Raw genomic sequence first — 22540 nt, 5'->3', positions numbered from 1 at the left:
ACAAGATAAAAATGCAATGATTGACACTTTTATTTTATTTCCTATATTCTATGAAGTTGCTTTATACATGACAATGGTAGAAGAAGTAGATTCAGTTCCTTAACTTAGGTAAAAGTGGTAATACCACCATGTAAAAATTTATTTAATTCCATTAAAAGGAAAAATACTGCATTCAACATTTTATTTGGGTAAAAGTTTGATTTATGTTTGAAATATACTTAAGTATTTGTACATTTGCTAGTTAAAGTACTTATTATGATGAAGGGTAAAATTATATTATTATTCTATTATTGAATATTTAATGATGCATTTATGTGTAAGCAGCATTTTAATGTAGCTGGTTAAGGTGAAGTTCATTTTAACTATTTTATACACTATTCTTCAGCTGTCATTAAATAAAGTAAAAAGTACAATATTTCAGGCTGAAAAGTGGTGGAGTAGAAGTTAAGAAAAGGAAAATGTTAAGTTTCAAGAAATTTACTCAGTTACTTCACAATACTAATAATTGATGTATGCATTTGGTAATGACTGAAGGACCTTTAGTGATGTTTAATCAAAAAACCACACTAACAATCATGACATGATTGGTCAAAGCCATATTTTAAATCTTTTTAATATATCTCACATTTGATTTATTTACAAAAGACAGTGGCTTTGTGACATAAAACTATGTTTTGTAAAATCAACATGAGAAACAAATGTGTACCAGAAGCATAACCATACAGAACACATACATAGATAAATAACATCAGGGGAGCGTTGTCGCAGAGGTCGTCCTCTTTGCACATTGTCTCTCTGCAAACAATAAAAGGATCACAATGTATGCACCTCTGTATAACCGGCTGTGTTTTATTTGTAATACCCCGAGTTTGGTCTGACAGGGTATATACAGTATTGCCTCCACATTGGCTAAAATGACATCAGTGACTGTCTATCAGTAGATTTGGAATGTGTTTTCTTTCTTTATTACCTATTAAATGCAAGTTTTTCCAGCAGTGGAAAACATTTACTGTGAACATCTTCAGGCATTCTGTGAATAAACTATGAGCAACAACAACATACTAATGCAGATATACTATACCTGTAATTTGTATGACACACAATGGCTGCAAACAGTTTGGCACAAATATAAAGGCTGAGCATCAGTTTCCCCAAGAACACACTTATTAAATAAATAAAATCTCTACAAAGTCACAGACTAAAACTCTGACATAAAAGCTGATAGATCATCGTATTTGCTGAATGGTTACTTTATACAGCACTTTACAGAACAGCTACAGGCACAAACTGAAAGAAGAAAAAGAAAGCTAACTTTTGAATTCAAATGCGTGACCAGAATGAAGGGGAAGACAGTTAAAATTTTTACATCTGCATTTTAATCGTTTCTGGACCTTATCCGCTGAATAAACTAAACTTTTTGACAGCAGTGATCACAGAATTTTAAATTATGGGACTTAATAATTCATATTTGGGCGACAGAGTGTGAGTGTGCATGTGAATCTGCGTTTTGACAAACTCATTACATTGACCATACTCCACTAATACTGTAAACCAGAATAATAACAATAATGATAACATAGAGCAGAAAAGAGAACTGAACGAAAACATCACATTTAGAACGTCGATAACAGAGGAGCCTCTTTTTGTTCTTTTTCTTGACACAGTGTAACAGGTTGTTGAAACCTTATACTTAGCTTAAAGGATAGGCTTACTGTACAAATCTCAAAACAAAAAGTTCAGGCTTTTCATTTCGATTCAGTCAGATTTTACCTACAACTTCCTTTGAGAACTGAACATGTCACTCTAAAACTGCTCCCAGACCTTTATCACATTGCATTTACTAAAAAGCAAACATTGCTCATTTTCATTTGAGATGAATGGCTACCCTGAAGGACAAAAAACACTGAACTAGAAGACAAATATGTAAAGGTGACACCTGATCTCAGTCAGACTTACAAACATAAACATCCTCTCTGGTTGACAGCTATCTCTGTAACAGCTTTGCTTTGCCGTGAAAGACACAAATTCACACACAGACAAACTATATCCAACAACATGCTTTACCAAATAGCACTTCAGAAAAACTTCTCTCCTAATGATCCACATTCTTTACCCAGCGTTTAATCACTTGCTGTTGTTTTCCTCTACATATTTAAAGAGTTTCATTCCAAAATGAAACAAATTGACAGAAAATGAAAATTAACTACTTTAGGAAGTTTCAACTCAGTCTTACAGGGATCACAAGAAAGTTGACGGACTAATTTATAAATAACTGTGGATGTATTTTTTGGACTGAAACCCTCCATTTTTCATCATCATTGAGCTTTAACCTCTCAGTCTGTGGCCAATGACATCTAGCAGTTAAAGGACATTACCACCATATTTCACCTAGAGTAGCTCTGCAGTCCCTGAGCACCTATCTTCATTGCACATAAACATTTTCAATACTCCTTTATTAACTAAATAAAGCTATCAAAGCATTTCCTACTTAATTACTACAACCTTACATCCTCAAATACTGTATAAGTGTTCAATTGTAATTCACAACTAAAACTCAGTGCCTAGTTCATTACTATTTAAACATCCTGAGGTGCTTCCCTACACTTGAAACAATAAATACCGAGGCTACCAGCTAGTCAGGTGTGTTCAGTTAAGTTTTCACAGGGAGGAAACAACAAGACTCGGCTCATTATTGTGTTTGTAGTAGCCCCTTGGTTTCTCTTAATCGCACAGCCCTCTTATTTGCAAGGGTGGCTCACTGAGAGCACAGTAGCAGCAGTACAGTATGTGACTCAGTGAGTGTGTTTACATGCACAAAGTATTCTGGATACCAGCTGTTATTCCTGGTTAAGATCTGAATGGGGATAAGCTGTTTATGTGCGTCTTCATACTGTAATAACAGATATCACTGCACACATTAATAGAAAGGATATTATCATGGAAACCCAACTGACATCTAACAAAATTAGCTTTGAGTTAACTCCTGTACAATACATCAAATGGTAACATTTATGTTTAATATTGAACATGTTCCCTTACAAATAAAATTATTAAAATAAGCCAAAGGTTTTGGATGGCCAGGAGACAGTTAGCTGAGTATAAAGCTGGGAAACAGGGGCAAACAGCTAGCTTGACTCTGTCCAAAGGTAAAAGTATCAACCTACCAGCACCTATATTGCTCACTAATTGTTTCGTTATAGCTTATTTGTTTAATTGGTACAAAAACCGAAGTGTAAAAATAACATGTTGTGATTTTTACGGGGGATTGCTGGACTATTTCTTGGCCGGGCGCAGTGACTTCCTGGAGTTTCCGCTGGTTGCCTGGCAACCCTCACGGTGACGGCAAGACTCCGAGCAGTCTGCTTTTACAAAAGATCAAAGTTCTTTTTTAACAAACTTCAGAATATGGATGTGCAAGTAAACACACTCAGCGTGAATTCTGAGGCAGGACACTTCTGACACCCCAGCTGTCATTATAAACCCACAAAGAGGCATTGCATTGCATGGTACAGTACCTAAATCCAGACATGAGTGCAACTTCATGCAAAAATGAAAAAAAAGGAAGAAAAATACTAGTACTAATCATACAAAAGCAACGACAGGGAACATGTTGTGACAGGAGGTCACCTTCATGTCGGGGCATTCCCATGGTCATGTGTTTACAGTATTTTATATACAGAATGATCTGCTGCAATGGAACAGTTGGGGGAGTAAGCACAGCAAGCCATTCCTTAGCAGTCATGAGGAAAATCATTGGGTAATTACAGTTTTTGTTTACAGGACGACATACACACTCGCTAATTAGACACATCTTGCAACCTGCAAGGTGTGAAGAAACGTTTTTTTCACATAGTGAAATCCTGTTAGATTACAGCATGCATTACTCTACGTGCTAATGCCAGGGGTTGTTGTTGTTGTTGTTGTTACTGATTCTTCCCATTTGATGACTGTATGTTCTTACAGGGTGGAATGGTGTTCTCTTTTCCTCAGTGCTTCTGTAGTCTCGCTGTGCCTGGAATCACACACAGAAGAGCAAATTTAGTGCTGCTGACAGCCTGTATAGTCTGAATTAATTTGTAAAAAAAAAAAAAAGAAGTATGAATGAGTCTGTGGAAATGTGCCATGGTGCCTTGCTACTTTAGAGGGTTGAAGCAGAAGCTCATTATAAAGAGTCGAACAATTATTTTATTGGCTAATGAAGGTGTCATGCAAATGTTTAGCTGCGGCCAACTCTTCCAATCTAACAAATTAAGAAACGATGCTGTCATAATTAGCACCAACTACTGTTTGGCCAGTTGCAGGATGTGAAATGTGCTTCAGGCAACTCGTTTCTAGATTATTCTATATACGGAAGCCAAGAACGGCTGTGGTTACAGTAATTTTATTTCATCCCATTATCTTGAGATCATGAGTTAATTATCCCCTTATCTCAGTTTCCCAACAAATAATGGGTTAATTATCTCATTATCTCGACATAACAGTATGTTTTTGGAGATAATGATATAAAATACTTAACGCCTTAACTTCACAAAATGGCCTTTTGTTTTTTTTAAAAACAAGATATTTATCCCGTTATCTAGAGAAAACAACCTGCTGTTGTTGTATCTTTGGAAACAACAGCCTGTTTTCTCAAGATAACGAGATAATTAAAACATTATTATCACGAGAGAAAAAAAAGTATATCTCGAAATAACAGGATACGTAACTTGTGATCTCGATATAAATTAAATTAATTAATTAATTAATACAACCACAGCTACTCTGCTTCCATACTATGTTAAATATGCATACTATAATATTAATTAATTATAATTCCTACTTTTTGTTGTTCATTCTGCTTGAGCTGAAAAAAAAGAAAGGAAATATTGCATATTTATGTTTTGGCCAATCTTTATGATCAACAGAAATATTTCTGCATTCTGTTTTTGAGTGGCATACTCTAAATAATATGACTGGTCTGAAAGATTAAACTAGGAAACTATTAGCATGTACTTAGATTTACCTCTGTCCCCACCGTTCCTCATGTTGGTCTCCTCTTCCAGTCCCCCATCATCTACTTTAAAAATAAAACCACAGATTTCAGTGACAATTTTTTTATTACAATGTAAATGTAAAACTATAGAGGGAAACATATCAGAAGCAGGCATAAGAATGACAAAAATGCAGAAAGGTATCTGTTGTAGAGAACTCAGTAATGACATGTTTAATTCCTTAATAAAGACTCAAACTCAGGAAACAAAACAGTCTTAAAAAGATCATAATCCAGATGATAAAACAGACTCAAACCATGAAACTTGTGGTATAGACTAACCTGAGTGGAGCTCTTTCACCAGTGATGACATGGTGTTTGTGATTGAGTCAGCAGCAACTAACAGATCATTCCGAAGATTTCTAGGTACACCTAGAAAACAGAGACATTTTCAAATCAAATTAAAAACACATGCAGTTTCTAGTCTTACATTGTAATCATGTGAAAGTTTAAATTGGCAAAGGCAGTTGAAGAGCATATCCTGGTGGTAGAATGACTGAACATGGGAAGTATCATTTAAAGGTTTGGATTTTAAAATGTAACCTTATGTTCACTGATTGCTATTCAAAAATGTTACTTTTCTGAATGAGGTATTCAGAATGCTCTTTGTGTCAGATGTTGGTGCACACTCACCCTGAGCAAAGGCCTCAAGCACGTCCCCTCCCACCCCGGCCAGGCAGTCCTGTGGTGTGTGAGTTGGGGTTGACCCAGCCGAGGTCGAGCGTATGGGCATGGGCATGGAGCAGCCCGCACCGTGACTGGGGGAAGAATGAGGGGAGCCTCCAGACTGGGACTGCAACATAAAAACACCCATGATAGTTACAGTATCATCAGCAAAAAACTTAACCTTTAGAATTTGGCATATGCTGTATAATATGTTTCCCTCAAAGACTTAAACATGTAGATGAAAATGGAAAAGGTTTTGTTCTTTTGCTTGTTTTTTGTTGTTAACCTGTTTAATTTGTCAGCTCACAATACAGATTTGTTTCACCTCGGTTAGTCTTGAAACAGATGTTAAAGTAATAGTTCGACATTTTGGGAAATACGCTTAATTGCTTTCTTTGCTTTTGTTAGATGAGAAGATCAATACCACTCTCATGACTATACGGAACCACAACTTGTTGTTTTTACACTTTTGTTTTTGTACGGATTAACATGAAAATTAGTGAGTTCAGAGGTGCTAGTATGCAGATTTTGTTACCTTTGGATGAAGCCAGACTAGCTGTTTCCCCCTGTTTCCAGTCTTTATGCTAAGCTATGCTAACTGACTGCTGGGGGTAGCTTCATATTTACCATACAGACATGAGAGTGGCATGAATCTTCTCATCTAACTCTTGGCAAGAAAGTATATTTCCCCAAATGTCAAACTATTCCTTTAAACTCAAGTTTAGTCATCCCATAATACATAAGACAATATGCCTTTGGGAAAGTTGGTCACAATCTGGATTTGCATCAGCAAATAAACACTACATCATTAAAAGAATGAGATACATACAATATTTTTATGTGTTTGACCACGACAGGTGCAAAAAGACTCGCTGACCAGTATTACTAGGCATCTTTTTGCTGGTGCATAGTTAGCAAATAACATGGCATATTTTGTTATTTTTATGACATACTGGATAGTCTTCCATGTGCAAGCCTTTTTAGTGAATCTGGGCTTCTGATAGAGAGAAAAAAAACTTAAATCCAATTAATCTCTCCATCAACAAAACCACTTCTGGATCAATTGCATTTCAATGGAAGATGCCGTATTGCAATCACAGACTGCAGCTTTGGGGAGAGATGACCTTTTTGCTTCTAAAGATGACTTTTATTAAAACAAACACAGACACAGATGTGACCAAAAGAACTTAATCCTTATAGGGAGAACAAACAAAAACAACGGTTTAAAGGCAAGAAAACTCTCTGGAAATCCTATTCGGCTGGCTATACTCTGTGTATCTACAGTGCACCTTTACTGCATTGAGGGGGTAATGAGAACCATGTGTGGGTGAGCGACTGGGCTGGCCTTTGCTGAGATGAGAGATATATCTCACAGAGAAAGGATCACTGTGTGTCTCTGGGACTGGTGCAGGCCCAGGTCGATGGCTCAAAGCCAGGCAGCAGATGGCCGGCCAGACTGCAGTCACATTAGAAGGGAGGTTGTTAGCGCCGATGAAAGGAACAGGTCCCTGACATTTGGGCTAAGAAAAATACAGTTCTCTGAACTTTTTTGGACCAAGGACCTGAGAAAACTGATTATAAAGAATGTGTCGCAGTCTATAGTTTTAGCTCTCCAATGGTGCTAGCAAGGAAGTAGTGGAGTAGGACTAGATTAGTGTAACTCAGTTTGATAGTGGAATTATCTTTCCTAGCATCCTTCTTAAAATCTATTATAAAAACTTCCTTCAATCACATCTGTGCGAAGGGGGGAGTATAGTAGCATTAAACTAAGTGCTGAGACTAGAGCCAGGTATTGAGCCTTGCAAACTGAATTAAGGGCAACTTACAGCCTGCTTCTGCTCCTCATCCTATCAGCCAGCAAAGGTAAGCAGTGAGAGAGAGCAAGAAGAGTGAGAGCAACATAATTAAAGCAGCGGAAGAAGAAGAAGAAGAAGGAAGGGATTTTCTGCATGTACCATACAGCACATTAACAAAACTTAAGATCGCTGCAATGTCTTGGTTTTACAGAATCAAACATGCCAACATTTCATTTCATCAAACATGCCACCATGATTTAAAAACTGAATCATGTAAACTAGATTAACACTGACAAAACCTATATAATGCTAAATGCATTTTGAATGCAGATTTAGGACAATGGGTTAGTGTTTTATGCACCATGATAGGATATTCATACTGATTCAGAGGTCTTTTTCATCATCTTACCTTTAGCAGCCTCATGAGTCCCTCCAGCTGCACCATCAGCTCCCGTCTGCTCTCCTGGAGGGCTGACATGCGCCTCTCCAGCTCGTCCTTCCTGTGTCTGCAGCAGAAGGAAGAGTTTGGGGATACATTGCAAAAGAAGGGAGGAAGTGCTACTTGGATCTGACAGTAATAAGACACAATGCACATGTAGATATAATAGTGTTCACAAAGAATTTTTGTACTTTAACAAAGCAACGTGCCTTATGATACATGTTTGCACATTATTTCACAAATACATGTACTTCCTGTAGATTTTCTTCCAGATGTCTGTACAGATGTGTGAGGGAGTTACTTTTTTATTTGTGAAGCAGATTTACTTTAGGGCCCAATAATTCAAGGATCAGTTGCAGGCACACATCTACTGCTTGTTGAATGTATGTAGTCATATGGCATTTCCATTATTTGCATCATGCCACTGCACTGTATTAAGCTCCTGTTGCTCTGGTCTAGTACAAAAATATTTCTCTAGTATTTTATTTCATTATTAAGCTGTCATTGGTTCCCTCAGCACTGAAAAAAGTGACATTTACTTCACACTTGGTCATCCTAAAGCAGGGGTCTCAAACTACCAGCTGGGGGGCCAGATCTGGCCCATGAGACAATTCTATAAAGACCCCAATGCGTTTCATCTACTGTTGAATTCGACCCACAAATGACTCCAAAGTCTCCAGTTATTTTACAGTTATGACTTACTTTTTTTTTTAGCAAGGCTATAATATAGCAGCATAGAAATGGGTATTTTTCCACATTTATTACATAAATACTTAAACTTGTGACCAACCAAACACCAAAATGTCTCTTTATGAACCAAAAATGTTGATCTGGAGCACTGAGAGTTTCAAGGAAGGTGTACAATTGAATATTTATTCATTTATTGCGATTATTACTCAAGCTGCTATTCTCCAGGATCAATCCACAAGGACATTGTGGCCCCCAGGTAATTTGAGTTTGAAACCCTTGTTAAGGGGTTACAGTATCTGGCCATCTGCTTCAGATGAGGATTCTGACTTATTTATCTCCCTCTGGTGTTCACAATGTGTTACTGCATTTTGAAAAAGCCTCAAAGAACATTTGTCTGTTTGGTGTCCTCCTGTCCAATACTCACAAATATCTGCAGACTGTAAACACCTCTGCTCTGTTCTGTATCCGCGGGTGGAATAAAGACAATATCAGAGCCATCCAGCCAGGCTCCAAACACAGTGCAGTCTGTGATGAAATATTACTAGTTGATAATATCCTGGTCTAAAATCTGACTCACAAACAGGCTCAGTGAGCTAAAAAATACTATACTTCTAGACATGTTTGAATTACACTGGGAGAAATAATAAGTGGAATAAATGTATTCTTCAGTGATATAAACCAATTATTTTACAGTTTAATTACTATGTTTTTTAAATACATCCTGTATAATGATAGATTCCTAGGTGGTGAAACTGAAACAGTATAATTCAAATTCATCTCTAGTTCTGCTATAACTGTATATAATTAACCAGAATTGAAATATTTTATGTTATAAAACATTAAATTAATATAACATTTAAGTCATTGTCACTGCTGTTGACCATAAACCTTACTGCTGATTCATTATTTAAGCCAGACCAGACAAGCAAGGAGTCATTCAGGGCAACAAGTGCTTTAATGTGTCTTCTCAGGTGAGTCTTCCAAGAACTGAACCCAAGGGTCTCAGCATCCTGCCTGCATGACAAATGCCTGTGCTGCTGCTGGTGAAGCTAATTCAAAAACACTCTCCTGAATTAGCAAGGCATTATTTCTACTTGAAGAAGCCTACATAAATATAAATATATTCCTTAATATATGGCTCTTTCTTTCTCTTGTTGGAAAGAAGATGCTCTTTTAAGAGGTGTGGTGGTGGTAGCAGGGATGATACCTGAGGAGCCTCAGTTCAGTCAGAAGTGTGGGGTTCTGCTGGGCTTTTTCTGGGGTCGGCTGAGAGGCCTGCTCATGCTCCAAACGCAGCCTCTGGATCTCCTGGAGGATCTCCCTGAATAAGTTAGTCAGTCAGTTAACTAAACAGCAGTCATGGAAGAGATACTGAGATTGTTTACTGAAGTTGTTATACAACAATGTAAAAAAATATAACTAAAAATCTTGGGAAATATGCTTCTTTACTTTTTTTTTAGTGTTAGTCTCCACTCCACTGGTTGCCCGGCAACCTCAGTGATCAGGAATTTACTGGCACATAACCCCCCATAAAACCACAACTTGTTGTTTCTATGCTTTTGTTCGGATTAAACAAAGAAGATATAACACTTTAAATGAGTTTTAGATGTGCTGGTAGGTGGATTTTGTTACCTTTGGACAGAACCAGGCTAGCTGTTTCCCCTTGTTTCCAGTCTTTATGCTAAGCTAAGCTAATCCACTGCTCGCTGTAGCCATATATTTACTGGACAGATGTGAGAGTGGTATCAATCTTCTCATCTAACTCTCAGCAAGAAAGCAAATAAGCGTATCTCCCAAAATGTCAAACTATTCTCTATTAATAAATAAATAAGTACCTAGAAACTATATTTAAGTACAGTACTTGAGTTAATTAAAATAATAGTACTTTGTTACTTTACACCACTGCCAACCAGCGAGTCAACCAATCAGAAAAAAATACTGATTTGTTTACCTGTTTTTGTTCTCCAGCTCTGCAATCAGCTGTCTCTGTTGCTTATTGGCATCGAAGTTGAAACCCAGATCTGATGGAGGACATTGTTGCTGAAAAACAAAATTATCATAGAATAGCATTAACAATGGTGGGAGAACAAAAGTCAAACACCAACTCTGATTCTCTGCTGGAGACTTATTATGTTTCTGCATAAACAGGGAGCCATTTCAGCTCACCACCGCTTTCCTTTGCTATCCCTCAATATAAAAGTCAAACTGCAAAGTACAAATCCAAATAAACCCAAAGTAACCCTACATGAACATTTTCTGCCTTAGAAAATTTAGAACAGTTTTGGTTATTTCACATGGGAGATTTTTAAATCTCTTTTTTTCTGTGCTTTTCTCACTGGTTTGAAATGGGCGAGGCTCAGTTAGAAAAAAGTGATGTCACATACTTCCATGCACCAATCAGGATTTAGCAACATTTGAATAAGAATCTAATAGACTTTAGAAGTGGGAGGGGCTGCTGCTTCTGGAAGTGTTTTTCTCCGTTCTGTATACCCATTTAAATGTTTTCTTTCAACAATATTTTCAGTGTTGCTGAACATACAAACATGGGACTCTCCCAGATAATAAAACGATCATATAGGTACCATTATGACCACCAGTTTCAATTATCATTTGACAAGGCGGACAGCTCTAAATACTACAATACCCATGAGCCTCAGCTGCCATTTCCATGGGGAAGAATCCAGTCAGAGGTGCAAATCAGAGCAATAGCGAATTCAAAACGCTTCTTTGTCACAGTTAACAAAATGCGGCACCATAGTTGCTTATTCCACCCAAAGTTGTTATTTGATTTAAGATGCAGATTATAAAATTAGTTTTCTCAACACCACCACCACACTTTAGCTTTCACCTGCCGTTAGCGGCATGCATGTGACAGAATTTTAAGCTTAATTGGATTTCTTGCTGAAATGGACCTTGGGAGTCGTAATTAATCTACCCCGAAAGCTTTATGTACACAAGCTTGTTCAGTACCTTCTACTTTTTATCAAAATACCACATATTTTCTAACGCAGTTGTTAATATTTTGGACCAATGATTTAACTGCGTTTCATGCTGATCCAAGCTGTAGGAGATCTCCAACTGTGAGTCACGTAACATTGTCTATGGGAAAAATTAATGAGACTTTTACTTCTGGAACCAGGGGCACCCAAAATAGCTCCTACCACTACGCAACTCTATAACAGTTGGTGGGTTGTCTGGTCACTGTCAATCACAAATGATGGTGCTTATTTAGTCATCAATATTTATTGTTATGGAGAAATACTTAAGATTTGAAGCCACGTTTTCAAGGGCTTTAAAGTTATAATCCTTAAGATTTTTATGAAATCAAACCTAATTTTAGTATAGTAGTTTATATTGTTAGTGGTACCACGTTGCCAAATCAGCTAGGACCGAAATGTTAACCGTTACTTTAAAGCAGATGACAAGTGTTTCTTATTTCATCATGTTTAAAGAAAACGTATCAAAAACTGCTGGAAAATAAGTGCACCTTTCACTGTCTGACTTGTAAGAGCGAGTAGTCTTTACACTGCAGCTTCAACATTTAAGTTCTCTGGCCACAATGAAGTATCTAACAATAACTTGTCAAAGCATTAAATGTGAAATGCAGGTTGACTGAAGCCCACCACGGAGCGTCCTGCGAGACACTCACTGTGGAGTTGCCCGCCTCGGCTGCCAGACGGGCAGCGTAGCGAGCGATGAGGCGGTGCTCTTCATCTAGCCGGCTGGGACTCTCCAAGACACTGCCCAAAGTCAGAGACAGAGAAATACATCACATACACACATATGCAGCAACACTGCCTCTAATGTGAAAAGCTCTTATGTACTGTAAGTAGAAGGGAACGTTTGTAAAGTCAAAGTGATTATGCAAAACAATTTGCATGAAAATAAAAAAGTTTAATTGAGGTGACCTTCATATATGACACTTGGCTTTGACTCCAGTGTTGATAGACAGTCTGAGATAATTGGTCATAATAGTGAACTGAGATGAATAAGAGAGAATGCAGCATGCCAAATGCATTTGTGACTGTGCCAATGCCCATTCTGCCCATTTCATCACTGACTGGAAATGTCAAATAAGGCATGAGACTTTAAATGATCATGGGCGTGGCATATGGCGTGGACAGATGACAGGACATATGTTGTTCCTTCTCGGAAGGAAGTCTGCAATGAAGAGTAAAGGAGAGCTGGAGAGTGAGCCATGATTAAGACCATTAAACCCAATCTGGCTTCAAACCTGCTGGATCAACAACCACAGTCCCTGCAGCTTTGACTCCCCAGGCCCAAAACACACTGCAAACCAGCCTTTTAATCAGCATTTGTATTAAAATCTTATCTTTCTCAAAGCAGATAAAAAGCTGTCAGTGTGATGAGATCATTTTAGCTGCTCCAGCTCCTACCTCGCTTGTTTCAAGGGTTTTCTTAGCCCAGTGATGATATCTTAAAATACTCTGCGGATCATTTGACTTGTTTCAAGATAGTGTCACCTGACTCCAAAAAACATTCAGTTGGTTTGGACTAAGAAATAGTGAAATCACTCCACCAACATGTCAAAGCACTTGTTTTGAGGGAAATGTCAAGAAATGTCTTGTTAAATGGGACACTTTCTAAATAATTTACAGTCTCATCCACAGGCTAAAGCATGGACAGAGCCTGAGGTTTCTTGTAAGATTAAGAAGTAATACATTAACGCACACCAGGGAGCCGCTCGGGTTGGCTCAGGAAATGCTGTGACCCTACAAGGTCTTTTGGAGCTGGATTGCATGTCTGGCTCTTCAGGCTGTATCTATATCTTCTATATCAGTATAGAAGCTGCTCCTGCCTCTGCTTCATGGTCTGTGCCAGGTTTTGGACAGAGATGCATGAACTGCCTTCAAGCCCTCCTGAACTGGCATCTTTCCCAGGCAACTTTTATTTTTATAACACATTTGAAGATAGATACCGGCATTTTTTACTCAAACACAATATCTCAGACACCACTGGTCCTATTTTGGTTAGAAACATGGAGATCATGCTTTTTAAAAACTGTGTTCTGATTTGCCTGATGGTACTATAACTAAAGGTCAAAATTTTAAGAGGCCACAGATTTGTTGAACATCTGGAGGGATGATGTATCTTGTTCCTGATAGGCCCTGCAGCATGTTTACTTATTAATAGGACAGGGCAATATGGTTGGAAACAATATCATGATATTAATAACAAGATTTTTTTCTGAAATTGATATATAATATATCTAATTTCTTTATTTCTGTATTGCAAAGTTGGATGGCCTTTCTTATTGACAAGAAGAGATAATCTCACAACATTAGCAATTTTCCACACAGAGTGCATTTTTCAATGCAACTTTCAATGCAATACAAGAACTTCACAGTTATGCAATATGTCAGAAAAAACTCTTCACACGTGTAAAACAAAACTTTGTTAGTTTACTCACCAGATGATACACCAGGTAATCATTCAATGTTTTAATCTAAACTTTTATTTTAAGCATATGTCACTCAATAAAATATTAGGAGTTCATAAGTCTTACATAATGACACCTCCAGATAGAAACACAAACTGCTCCCGCACCAGCTGTGTTTCCACACTGACTCACATTTGGTCAATTTGCAGTTAACTCTGAATTAAAACTCATCAAGAATTTTCTTCTTTTAAATTTTTTTTTAATCTTATGCCGCCGTGGTTCTGCATGACTAACAGGTAATAAATTGCAGTTCGCCCTTGGAGGACCTGCTATTGGTGAGCGATTGTCTGTGAGAGAGCGAGGGGGGAGGGAGCAGATGCCATGTCAGCAGAGCAGACAGTATCAGAGAGCAGACTGTGATGGAGGCTGGAAGCACAACATGCACAATTTTCCACACAAAGTGCATTCAACTCTGCACTGATACACAGTTATGAATGTGTTTTGTATTTTTTCTCTGGCAAAAAGTAGAATCTGAAAGGGTTGACAAACAAGGACAGCACTGGTGCTGCTTTTCGGTTTGGGGCTCTTGAACTGAGGCAGAGCCACAAGGAGCTTTGCATTATTCAGCAGTAGCATCTTTGACTCATAGGCCCTTCATGTGAAAGCAGGCAGGCTTATAACAATAGATTAATATTTACAAACCAAATGTGACACAGTGAGAGGCTGGTAGGAACTGGCCTTCCTGTTCTCCCAAACCTAACTGAAGCCCGTTCTTTCCCTCCTCATTCAACACCTTATCTACCGGTATCCACACTGACTCTCAACACAACCTATTTTGGAAGCGTCATGGTGGCTTAATGCGCAATTTCTACCCTAAATATGGCAGCTTTGTAGTTGCTATGCCCCCCCTCCCCAAGGCAACAGCATGCTCAGTGCATGACATCTTCCCAAAGCAGCTCTGACTCACAGAGCAAAATGTCAAGACAAAGGTTATCAGGCTTCTTCATTACTGCCACAGTGAAACAAAACTCAGGAGAGCGTCGCCTTGCTCTTGTACATGCTGCAAAACGTGATGTCTTCCACTGACCTCTGCAGGTCTGGATGCAAGGCATCGTTTACAGCCTTGGGTGTCCCTATCTTGTCAGCTTCTCACAAACCTGCGCTGATCTTGATATTGTCACCCCTCGGAGACAAGACTGCACTGCACAAAATGTTCGATCTCTGCAAGAAACTTAATCTAGTATTGATTGCCAGCATCTCATTTTCTAAACACAGATAGGAAATCTTCCAGCAAGGTTAGATAATTACTCTTTGTTCAAAATGTAACATCAGTTTCTAGAGAGAAGTAAGGGAATGTCAGCATGACCTTAATCCTTTGGCAGATTTTTATGATAAAAAAACACATTTTAAGGTTCAGTCTTGATGTGATGGACATTTTTTGCAGTGTGCATACTGCCCTTCAGTTGCCTGGGTCCTTGGTGTAGCACTGTATGATAACCTGGCCCAGAATAGCACAAGTGGCTCTTCCTGAATTCTCTACCAAAGTCTTTGTCTGGATTTCAATCAAACACCTGATCTTAAACAGAGACACATACACACCTCTATTCTTTCTGTACACCAGACAGTGACGTCTCTTCCCTTCTAATGAGCCGTGGGAAATCCTGAGTCCCTAAGCAGTCCCATCTTGCAAACACAAATTGCTGGAAAGGTGTGATAGACAGATACTGTATATAAAAGGAAAATTCACCCAGCACAGACCTGCACGACAGAGTACAGCCACATCGGAGTGCTCTCCATTACTGAATTCATAACCACAATGGCTCATTACCATTGCGAGTAAATAATAATAGATATGGCCTTTAACTGAGAGGGGCTGAAATGAAAGGACAATTAGGCTGCTTTCACGGGACCCTTGCTTGCTATCTGCTTACATGATAAGGCTCCAATTCTATCATAATGTATTTGTCAAATCAACCCTTTAAGTAGGAGTGCTCGCATATTCTTCATGACAGCGTAACTAATTTTTCTCTAAAAATACACTCACAAGGGCATGCTGCTCAGAAGCAAAAAATGTGTGTCAAGTGTGAGGGAAAAAAATAACATCTGTAGTCTGATTTGCCGCGCTATTCTTCCACTGATGAGAGAGAATCTGTCACCTATTCTGAGCACAGAGTGAATTCTGTGTGATTAAAAGTGACATTTTGTCATCTTTAAAGAATACATTAGACGTAATAATCACAAAAGTGAAGCTAATTCTGTGGAATCATCAGAATAATATCTTCAAAAAGACATTGTGCATTATGCCTGGGGGTGCTTACCTTTTGGTAGGAGTAGGTGTCCCAGAGGACATGAGCATTGTGTCGTTCATGTTGTTGGCCACTGGTTTCGGCTGACTAAAAGACAAGATTAGAGGTCTTTAATGCTACACTGCAGAGGCCTGTGGTGCTTGTCACCGGGGAATGGAGTAGAGGGCATTTGCATTTTATTAGTAATCATGAATCAGCGATCCTGACTTCAATTTAATCCAACTGTACAAAAGAGGGTAAGAGGGGAAGCAGGGGGGCTCATTATAAGCTACTGACCGTGGTGTACAAAATAGGCAACATGTTGTACTCGAGTTAAGTTAAAATTGTAGCGAAATACTAATAAGCGACTTTTTCCGGGAACAGCAATTTAAATGTTTTTAGGGTAATTAGCTTAAATCTAATTAACATGAGCAAGAGCAACAACAGCAGACAAGAAATCTAATTAAACTGGAAGTCTGTGAAAAACTAGGAAAGGTGACATTGTGGGAGGTAATTTGTGGGAACAAACAAAGCAATGGGGTCCATCTGGTGGCTGAATCAGTGGCACCGGTGAGCTCATCGGAGCCCAAACCCCCGGACCACAGAGTCTCATTAACTGATCAAAATATCACTCTGCACATCTCAGGTGCTCTGAGCTTCCCACTTCACCCAGCACAGCAAATAGCAGCCACTTACGACAGCACTCGATTTCCATGTCTCTGTAGTTGCATCTCCTCAATCTGCACCTAGTATCTCTCTGTAGTTTGTTGATTCTATTGTTTTTTTTAAAGCACTCATTATGACATAAAAGGCAAAGCACTGAACAGCATTGTGTCCTATTATGGTTATTTGTCCAATAAGCATTTTTGGCCAAAATCAAACTATTTATATCCACATTGTGCAGAATACTGTTATCAGCATGAGGCACTGAAAGCCCTTTCCTGCTACAGTGCCACAAAGTGCCTCAACAGCATACATAGTCTTCTTTTCTGTGTATTATTGTGCTACTAAAAACAAAGAAATAAGAGCAAGAGAAAATGCATAATTTTTGGATCCCTAATTGTATTCAAATAATTTGTTCACAAAACAAAGTACATATTCCCTGCATTAATGTGGATGCTCATGGGGGTTCAGCATGTTCTTTTTAAAGACACAATGCAATTATTTATTAGTTCATACATTTGAATTTCCCTGAGGACTAGCATAACAGATTCAAAAGAAAACCATGGACGGTCCTACATGAGTTCATCAGTCCTCATATTTAGTTTCTAAGGCCATTTACACAAACACAATCCTGCAAATTCTTATGATTCACGCAATAAAATAATAACAGGAAAAGGAAAAAGCAACTGTCACTACGCGAACCTGCACATGCTGCCTTCTAGTCTCCTTCACAGACAGAGTAAAGTAGAATCATGTTGAAAAATGTGAAAAATGTTTACCTTCATTTAACGCTCACTATGTGACAGTAATCCACTCTGAAGGTGAGCTCCAGATGGAAGAGGAGACACGAGGCATCACACTTACCTCTGTGAGGAGAGAAAGCACCTGTCTGGCTGGTAAAATACATCCAACTGCTGCTGTTGCCAGATGCCTAATCTGCCCTCAACTGAGCAGTCGAGCATCTCAATGTACTACACTGCTGCTGTCTCCAAGGAAACTCGGCGGTCACATGACTTTATGACGATGTAGATTTCTCTCTCTCTCTCTCTCTCTCTCTCTCTCTCTCTCTCTCATACACACACTCTCTCTCTCCTGTCTGAAGCTCTCTGCTCTAACTCTGTATTTTCACCTCTCTCTAACACATGAATACACACTGGGAAAATTAGGGAAATGCCATTTGCTCAAAATACCTCAACTGTAACCTCTAAAAAAAGCACAAATCTACTTTCGTCGCTTCAGGAGAAAAACTTGTAACAAGCTGGCCTCTACATTCTATACTATAATTTAATTTACATATCTTAACGCTTCCTCTCACCTTTAGCGAGTTACATAAGTCAAAGCTTTTCACAGCTATTCTTCTATAAATAATCATCGGTCCTTTTTGAGTATACCAATATAACTCCTGTGTAACAGTGGGGCGCAATAAAAAGAGCTTCTTCTTATGTAAAAGCTTGACATTAGAAGTATTTCATTTTCCTTTAAGAATTTAGATGAATTCTAACAGACATCCTAACTCATTCACATCTGTATCCCTGCAGTTCACTGACTGAAGAAATGTTTATTAAGGATGCACAGTCCAGTCATTCAGCCGGTGCCTCAAAGGTCAAATGGGAGTGAATTGACACAACATTTAGGCACTAAGAGATCAAAGTCTGCAATGCGCTAAGCCTTGTGGCACCTGCGTGCAGTGAATGACAATGTACCACCCTTTCCTTGTACTTGGCAGTTGGCAGGGGTACAGGGAAAATTAAGTCTGCTGGAGCTTCATACACACACATTCACCTTATTTCTGAAGATGGATGCATGGCTGCCTTCAATCGCCCTCAGCCGGCTAAAAATACTACGCAAACATGAAGCATCCTCTTCTGCTGGCAAAGGTGCTCCTATTTCTCCGGGAGGCTGACACTACCTCGGCCACAAAAACCCAAATGAATCACACTCACAAAGAAAAGTGAATTACATGCCTGTTCTCTCCATTTTAATGACACTGATGGAATTTGCATTGACCCGGAGAACAAAAAAAGATGTAAAACAGAGGAAGGCATTTTAAAGATGTTAAGGGGTTTTTAGGGGATTATATAGAGAGTGGAAAATTGGTTGTTAAATATTAAATATGGCACTGAGGATTTGACGCTATAGTGTGTGTTTCACATTAATGCACAGTACGGTAAGATGCCTATTTTCGACTCTTAGACTATTTTGGTACTTAATGTCTTTTGACAGAAGCACTGCTAAGTCTGAAGGTAAGAAGCTGTATCATAGATTTAAAGTTCCTGAGACAGACGGTGCATCCCAAACCTATAACTCCTCTCCAAAACACAAATCCCCAAGAATCTCACTGAAAAATTCACAGCTCAGCTCGCTGTTAGTCTTTGCTTTCAGATGCCAGTAAATATTTCAAAAAAGTATCAGAATAGCTACACTTTGTCTGAAGACGATGCGAGGGATTGGACAACTGGGAGACTCATGTCCATTCGATTTGGGAGTTTTGATCAAACTTGACGCTCTACCCTGATTCTGCCATTATTACTCACTGACAGGCGCTTCGTCAGTCTCACACACACACACACACACACACACCTGAGAGACCACGCTGATGAATGTCTCCTGGTTCACAACATGAAATAACACCTCTTCACAGATAACATTCATCAGGATTGGCAACTAGCTGCACTACTTTTAGAGTACAAACAGCACATTTCTCTCTGTTATGTATCATCAATAAAATGAAGTCAATGTAGAATAAAATTGGAGGCTTGGCTAGGTTTTCCTGTGACTTATTATCCAGTTTGAGGGAAGATTTCTGTAGCCAGCAGGGAAATCAACATGGGAATGGTAGGCAGACAATTACTGTATTCACCCTCGGAAATTGACCGTTAACAAATGGGAATTATTCTATTAGTGCCGGCTCTTCTTTATGGCTCATGGCTACAAAGAGTGCAGAAGTAAGCTCTACAATTGGTATGTTGAATTTAAAGGAATAGTTCAACATTTTGAGAATTATGCTCATTTGCTTTCTTGCTGAGTTAGATGATTTGTTTGATACCACTCTCACATCTATCCTTTAAATATGAAACTACAGCCAGCAGCCAGTTAGCTTAGCTTAGCTTTCTGAAGAGCCGTCGCCATCTTGGCAGTCCCTGACATTTTGCTAATCCAAAAATGGGCAAAGAGGTGGCGCTGAGGTGGGCCGAATGAAGCCGGGTTGCTGAACCACCTAGCAGCTAGCCACCTGAGAGGGCACCCACCTGTCACTCAAAGCAGCCATGTCCTTAATTATGCATAATTTTAAGCCTTAATATATTTTAAACGAGTAAGTTGTAGCTTCATATTGAACAGGCAGATGTGAGAGCGATACTAATAAAAAATAAAATCTGGATATTTTCACCTGTGTGTGAACAAAATAGACTCATTGCATTTTCTTTGGATGTGATTTGCCAATAAAATCTGTTCAGCTGTTCGAAGACATGCACAGTTAAATATGGAAGCATTAAATCTGAACCGAAACTGAGAATAGCAGTCCCTGATGAATGCATATTTTGAATGGTTGTCAGGTTTAAAAAACATCTTTTCATGGCACGGCTGATGAGAGGCGCTACTTCATCACCACGCACAAATAAAAACATAAATGCTTCTGGAAGCAAAAATAGAAATTTTTTCCATCATCAAAGATGACGACTTTTGGTAAATACCTTCCCGTCAGACATAACAATAGAGACAGAGAGACATACAAACAAGTCTCAGCGGTCAACAGTCACATCCATTATCCTAAAAGTCAGTGAACACATACACAGACAGTGCCACCAACCTTGAAATACCATCTGTGAAAACATGAGAATGCACTTTGTCCATTAAAGTCTTAAAGGAGAACATAACAACAAAAAGTTCCTGGAATTTCTCCGCCCAAAATTTCCATTTTACCTTTTACTCAAGTAAAAGTACCAGTACAACAATCTAAAACTACTCCATTATAAGCAAAAGATATGCATTCAAAATGCTACTTAAGTATAGAAGTATTATCAGCAAAATGTACTTAAATTATCAAAAGTAAAAGTACTTTTTCTGGAGAAAAATGGCACCTGTGAGTGGCATTTTATTATATACTTCATTTATACTGGTGAATCAATGTGTAAGCAGCATATTACTGTTGTAGATGGTTGAGGTGGAGCTACTTTTAACTACTTTATATGAAGTTACCAAACTTTATTTATAAAGTTTAAGTTCCGTAGTTCCCAAACTAGGGGTTGGGCTCCCTCCTAAGAGTCACAAGATAAATCTGAGAGATGATTAAGAACAACTCTGTCACACAATCTGTATTCATTTTTTTTTACACTTCTCTAATCTTTGCTTTTTGTAAAATATTGGATAAATTTGACCTATTTGGGCTTCTAAGAGTTATTTAAATGAAAGTTTAAAGGAGAAATGTCTCTGCCCAAACTAGACACAGCGTTTTTGTAAGGGGTCACAAGACAAAAAGGTTTGGAACCACTTCAACAATACAATGTATTTTATGAGCTTATCATATGTTTTTTAATGTAAAATCTTAATATGAAAAGTAACTAGTAACTATATCTGAATACAGTGGAGTAAAAAGTACAATATTTCCATCTGAAATGTAGAGGGGTAGCATAAAGTGGAAATACTCAAAATTGCACATACATACAGTACTTGAGTTGATGTACTTGTTGAGTTGATGTCACTTTCCACCACTGCAAATAACTAAAATCTCTTCTTACAGTAAAAGGTACTCAAACAGGACCCTTCAGTTAATGGAAAATTCATTCTGAGGAAATAAAAGGCCTTTGTGCTATAAAATCCAATATAACCAAGAGCCCCAAATATACAGAACTCAATATATCATCTGAAATAATCAACATCGCAAAAAACCCCAACACGGATTACTGCTTGCTGAGGGCACTGGAGAGACATAATCCAAAGTAGTTTAGCCACAAATTATATTTTAATCAATATTAATCCACTTGTGTGATGTAATTTCATGCTACACAGCCTATACCGCACGGTCTAATCCAATCGCCTCATCTCTCATTTGGAGGAAAACATCCAGGTCGACAGTTGATTCTCCACGTTGTGATGAATTGTAAATTTATGTAAATGTAAACTTCATCTTAAATGCATAAGTTTGGGCACAATGCAGAAAAATCCTCCTGCCAGTGGGCATAGCATGGATGTGAGAACTGATTCAGAGATGATTGTGTCTATCAGGCAGTAAAACAGGAAATCATGTTGATGTATTTACGTTGCGTCTATTTTTCTTGGCATCCGCTGAGCTAGTTTCTCCCCCATGATGTAGCTCACTATCAATTACTCACTGACACTTGCCAGCAGCAAAAGCATATACAGACAGCTTAGGTTTATGGTCGTGACTGGAATATGAAGCAGGATTTTGTTATGAAATGTGCCATGAGAAATGTTGAAAGCTCAAATGAGAAAGTTGAGCGATTTCCTGTGATCCTATTAATGCCAACAACAAGCAAAATCATAAATCACTTTTTTTAAATCGGAAACATTATTAGATTTTGTCTTGATGGAGAGAAAGCGTCAGAGTTTCGG

At 38.4% G+C, this 22540-nt stretch overlaps 1 protein-coding gene across 10 annotated transcripts in view; it reads right to left on the bottom strand.

Annotated features, from left to right (window-relative positions):
- Nucleotides 1–595: 595 nt before the first annotated feature.
- Nucleotides 596–22540, bottom strand: part of dtnbb (dystrobrevin, beta b) — a 32326-nt gene continuing 10381 nt past the window's right edge. For 4 of the 10 annotated variants that reach the window (XM_044165796.1, XM_044165794.1, XM_044165792.1 and 1 more), the window contains 10 exons: nt 16340–16414; nt 12270–12360; nt 10572–10660; nt 9828–9941; nt 7901–7997; nt 7522–7542; nt 5663–5822; nt 5312–5401; nt 5003–5056; nt 596–4012 (listed from right to left, as the gene is read on the bottom strand). In XM_044165796.1, coding sequence (XP_044021731.1) covers nt 3987–4012; nt 5003–5056; nt 5312–5401; nt 5663–5822; nt 7522–7542; nt 7901–7997; nt 9828–9941; nt 10572–10660; nt 12270–12360; nt 16340–16414 — 817 coding nt within the window. In that variant the 3' untranslated portion in view covers nt 596–3986. Of the gene's footprint in view, nt 4013–4819; nt 4844–5002; nt 5057–5311; nt 5402–5662; nt 5823–7521; nt 7543–7900; nt 7998–9827; nt 9942–10571; nt 10661–12269; nt 12361–16339; nt 16415–22540 lie in introns of all 10 variants that reach the window. The other 6 variants (XM_044165799.1, XM_044165798.1, XM_044165797.1 and 3 more) reach the window with 6 other exon arrangements.

Source organism: Siniperca chuatsi, linkage group LG15, assembly GCF_020085105.1.
Source record: "Siniperca chuatsi isolate FFG_IHB_CAS linkage group LG15, ASM2008510v1, whole genome shotgun sequence".
Taxonomy (NCBI): domain Eukaryota; kingdom Metazoa; phylum Chordata; class Actinopteri; order Centrarchiformes; family Sinipercidae; genus Siniperca; species Siniperca chuatsi.
Note: the sequence above shows the minus strand (reverse complement) of the source record. Positions and strands in the feature narration are given on the sequence as shown.